Genomic DNA, 5,000 nt, shown 5'->3' with positions numbered 1-5,000 from the left:
ATACGTAGCAAGCTAATAGCTATGCTGGTGCATTCTCTTCAGTGAGCTAACATTTATTTCATTTTTGTGGTAAACGCTATTTTCTGTACATTCCTTGCCTGCCTGACTTTCCCATATAGTTTGCTGCAGAGGAAAGCGATAATGGTTTTGTTTTTTCAGTGTTTCACCATATGTTTGTCATTTTAATTTCATCTACCATAAGTTCTTCTACTATATATTAAAAATAGCCCTGTGTACATATGTTGCCCATGTGTTAGAGTTTCATATGCGCTTGTTTTTACTGTAAACCTTTGACAGAAGTAGGGAGTCGTTCAAGGTCATTTTGGAATATAGGTATCATACACTACAGTACTGACCTCAAAAATATCTTCTTGATGAGGGTAGTATTCATGAGAAGCCTTCACAGGAGGACCTTTGGCATGCTTACTGCCCTACTTTCAAATTAATCCCATGTCAGTACGACTGGTTCTGTGGATGCTTTTTATTCCTTTAGAGTATATAATTAGTTTTGATAAAACCATTCAGAATACCAAAAGTGCAGAGAGGAAAGCTGGAGGTTTTTCTTTGCAGGAAGGTATTCTATTTCTGTAATGGATCTGTTTGTAAACAGCCACCCAGCTGACCTCTGGAGTCATCCTAGGCGCTAATTTTATTGGAAATACAATTCTGTGGTGATCTAGCATGTGGTATTTATGGTCTGATTTAAATACGGTATGTATGATTTGCTGGAAACTAATTGATCCACTGTATTGTTCATTTACAGTTATTAATACGTTGTACCCTCACAGTTTCTTGGAAGGGAAGAGTAAGATCTTTTTATTCAGCACCTTAGTGTAGTTGTATGTAATGTATTCAAATGTGTACCAGTGTTAGTTCAGAAAACCAAAAACAAATGACACAGCAAGGGTAGCTGAGGCAGGTGTTGTACAAAGTTTAAAGCTATCTCTGTCAAATTTTTTCAGTGAGATCAGAACCTTTACACTTGTCACTACAGCCCTGCTCTCGGAGAAAATTTCCACATGGGCCTAATTACAACAAGGCTTTTGCTTTTCTGATGCGAGTAAATCATTGAGTTCTAACGGGTTGAGCCCCTTCACCCCCAACTTCATTTCATTTTTCCTTTTAAAACTCTGGTCTTCTGAGCTGATAAACCAATCCATCAACCCAATGAGAAGGCCAGGATGTCTGCCTGTTTTTTAAACTTTGAAAAATCATTTATTTTCAGAAGCCCAACGTTAGTGAAAAACATACCCACCAGCTTAGGCTATGGAGCAGCTCTTAATGCAAGCTTGCAGGTAAAAAATACTAAATTATTCTTTCTTTGCACACGCTGATTATGTTCTTACATGTGACATATTTAGTTTCCTATTATACTTTGGTATAGAGTTACCTATATTTATGTTTATGTGGACCTGATGGTCATTCTAAATAGTTGGGTTTATCATCCAAGTAAGTTGTATTACCTAGTACTGCAAGAAGTACTAGTTCTTATTATGCTACTTTTGATGTGAAGAAGCAAGAAGGACACCCTGTGGCAAAATCTGGAACACTCAGTTTTGCTGCAAATGTTAGATTGATAGAAGCTTTTGCAAATGCATGTGGATATGCATTAATATTTATCCAAGCTGTCATAAATGATTTCACATCATAGTGTTGGGGAACATGGTGCTCATGGCAAAAACTTTAAAGTTTAATTATAATATATAATTTTTATGCAGAAGAGGCAAATGTCAGGACTTTTTTATTTTGAGTTAAGTTCTGGTCATTTTTTAAAGTATAGCAGCTGCCTGCATTATAAAGGAGCCATACATTGTGTGGAAGGGCATAGGGGTTAAATGTAATTCAAAGTCAAAAAATGATGTAAAACTAGGAAGTGCTATGAATATCGGAACATAGTTAATAATGGAAAATAATGAAACCTATGTAAGAGAAATAGTAAACCAGAAATAGAGATGCTGTTATATTCAGAATGTGAAAATAATTGGAAACGCACAAAATCCTTCTGACCACCTCTACAACTACCCAAAATAAGCTGCTCTGTGTGTGTACATTCATACGTATGTGAGCATTTAGAAGTGATGTGTGTACGTATGGACTAATGATTTTATTTTTACTCTTCATTTTGCTAGGCTGCGCTGGCAGAGAGTAGTTTACCATTGCTCAGTAACCCAGGATTGATAAATAACGCATCCAGTGGCTTACTGCAGGCAGTCCATGAAGATCTCAATGGTTCACTGGATCACATTGACAGTAATGGAAATAGCAGTCCGGGCTGCTCTCCTCAGCCTCACATGTAAGTGCAGTTAGCATCCTTTCAAGAAAAAATGCCTTAGTCTAAGGCACAATATTACTCAAAAGTACTTTGAAACATGGTAAGTGAAACATCTGGAACTATATGTTTGAAACGAAACATTTATATTAAAACATTTAAATAGATGAGTCTTCATTTACTTTGTAGTAAGGTTGGTGTAAGCTTTTTTTTTTTCTTTCTTAAAAACTCTTCAACTTGCTTGCAAGCATTGAATGTAATGGGAGGCTGATCTCTGTGGTCATTTTCACAGCCTGGTTTGTAAGGTATAGTCAGAATGTTCATGTTGGAATTACTTGTAATTTTAACTATGAGTCTCTAAACCATTTATGAACTGTAGTGGAGATATTGCCCATTTATGTAAACCGTAAAATGCAAAGTTTAACTGTTGCCCACAGTTTACATAGAAGCCAGTAAAGTGAAACTTTTTGCCTGTCGTATAAATCAGTGTAATTACATATTCAAGTTTAATTACTGGTGCGTCTGTATTGGCAAGGTTTATATGTTATATTTTATGCAAGACTACGATTCCTATTAATATTTAGCAGCTAACTATATCATTAATTACTCTAAAATCTTTCCCCTACCATCTTTTTAATGGAGCTGAGAGAGTGGAAGTATTAAAAATTGATGTATTGTGGATTTCAGAAATGTGTCTGAAGCTTTAGAAATGCCTGGCCTTAATCAGTGGTGTCAAATGTGGCAGTTTCTTGTTTAGTAAATAGTAAAACATGTATCTTGGAGGTATTGTTTCCCAGGTTATTTATATAATAATTAGCAGTGTGATATCTAAGTAGACTTAGATTTAAGTTTACTGTAGGATGATTTTTAATGTGTATGTACAATTATGGTCTCTTTTTTTCTGTGTTTCAGATAGCTGAACTGATTTGCCTTTTTTCGTTCCATTTTCTCTGTCACATTTTTAATGTTCACTTTAATTTCTAGAGTGGGATATTTAGCAGTAACACTGAGACCAAACTCCCTTTTTACTTATGCTCTGGTTGTGAGGAATCCATTTTGAGCCGACCTTTTTTAGGGGAAATATTTTACCAAGTTTTTCTTCTTTTGTTTGGCATGTTAATATATTTATGATCATGTAGAAATGTTTATTGTCACGCATTTAATTGTTTTATTGCACATTTGTTCTACTTGCCTTTGAAAATAATACACTGTGAACATTCATGTATTTTATCAGGTTCCAAACCATTACTTTTTCAAAATGGAAAAATTTGTCTTTTGGAAGTGTCTTTAGATGTATTAAATAATACAAAAGAAGTAATAAAACTTGAAGTAGAAAGAACATGAATATATGCTCTTGAGAGTAACACTACTCTAAAACAAGTAAAGTGAGCAATCAGACAAAAGTTTTTATATCCCATGCTTTATGCTATCAACCATGCAGTGGGTAGCTTGAGGCCTTTTACTTTTAGCAGTTCTCCTGAGTATGCTAATGCTCTCTTCCTGTATAAAATGCCAAGACAATAAAACTTTAAAGAGCAAACAAGAGTTAGATCATGTGTGTTAAAAACAGCTACTTTACAGAAAAGAATGACACTTGCTATTAAAGTTGTTTTGTAAGTGTTTGGCAGATCTGTTTACATATCCTGTGTACTGTCTGCCATTCTGCTGGATAAACTGAGATATCTGTGCATATGATTATGTAGATATGGCTACATTTATAGCTGTGTTTATAGCTAAAATACAGCATATTGTAGCAATTCTTGTCTATAAAAAAGGCAAATAACTTGAGTCAGGGTGTAACTCAAGATTCAGCCTTCCTCTCTCACTTCTATGATACGTTGTTTGTCAAAACTGGCAGTTTCGGGACTTGCCATGGTGACTCTTCTGAAACGTATGACTACGTGTTGCTCAGTTCTTGATAGATTGAAGCAACAGAACGTAAATGCCCTGAGATGATACCATTGGAGAAAGAGGTTATGCTCATTCATCCCTTGCACCAAATTTAGTGCAAGATTACTGGGCTTCTGTGAGACCATGAACTGTCAACCAAAAGGTACGGGCTATGACTAGATACCCGGTCACTTGTGAAATTTTTGCCTTTTCCTTGCCAAAGGAGCCAGGAATATGAAAAAGGGAATGAATGCAATCTGCAAGGAAAAGTGAAGGAAGGGAAAGGCTTGTGCAGGAGGCAGAGGACCAAGGAAGAAGAGAGGCCTCTTCCTTGCCTCTGTGACCATGTTGACCAGGGCCCCTCATTTTTGTTGAAGAGCATTACTTAAGAATGCTCATTAAGAAAATGAGAAAAGAACATAGGGAAAGCATGACATAAGTAAAATAAGTAAGGAATATGGCAAACAATGAAGAGAAATTCATAATTTTACATTACCTACACAGATTACGTAATCCTGGGGGGGGGGGTATGAAAAATAGTTAATACACTAGAAGAAAAATATTTTACTGCCACAAGCATCCACTTACTTGTAGCTTCCTGAGAAGGTTCACCCAGGAAGTCTGGGTGTTTCTCCCCTAGAGGAGTGTTTTTTGGGGGGTCATAATTACTGCACTCACCTATAAAGTAGGTGGCTCTGTTAATCTCGAAGTGGATTAAACCTCCCTCTCCTGATTCCCAGGAAAGTGTACTAGCCACGACACCAGGAATATGCTGAGCAATTACGTCTGCCATCTTGAAGCTGGCACGCAGACAGGAGCAATGGAGCATGGTATTAGGGAA

At 36.4% G+C, this 5,000-nt stretch overlaps 1 protein-coding gene across 1 annotated transcript in view; it reads left to right on the top strand.

Annotated features, from left to right (window-relative positions):
• FOXP2 (forkhead box P2) overlaps positions 1-5,000 on the top strand; it is a 133,356-nt gene that overhangs the window by 98,275 nt on the left and 30,081 nt on the right. The window contains exons 15-16 of the mRNA XM_009324060.1: positions 1,226-1,295; positions 2,130-2,293. Coding sequence (XP_009322335.1) covers positions 1,226-1,295; positions 2,130-2,293 — 234 coding nt within the window. The remainder of the gene's footprint in view (positions 1-1,225; positions 1,296-2,129; positions 2,294-5,000) is intronic.

This window comes from Pygoscelis adeliae, unplaced genomic scaffold (assembly GCF_000699105.1).
Source record: "Pygoscelis adeliae isolate BGI_AS28 unplaced genomic scaffold, ASM69910v1 Scaffold24, whole genome shotgun sequence".
Lineage (NCBI taxonomy): Eukaryota > Metazoa > Chordata > Aves > Sphenisciformes > Spheniscidae > Pygoscelis > Pygoscelis adeliae.
Note: the sequence above shows the minus strand (reverse complement) of the source record. Positions and strands in the feature narration are given on the sequence as shown.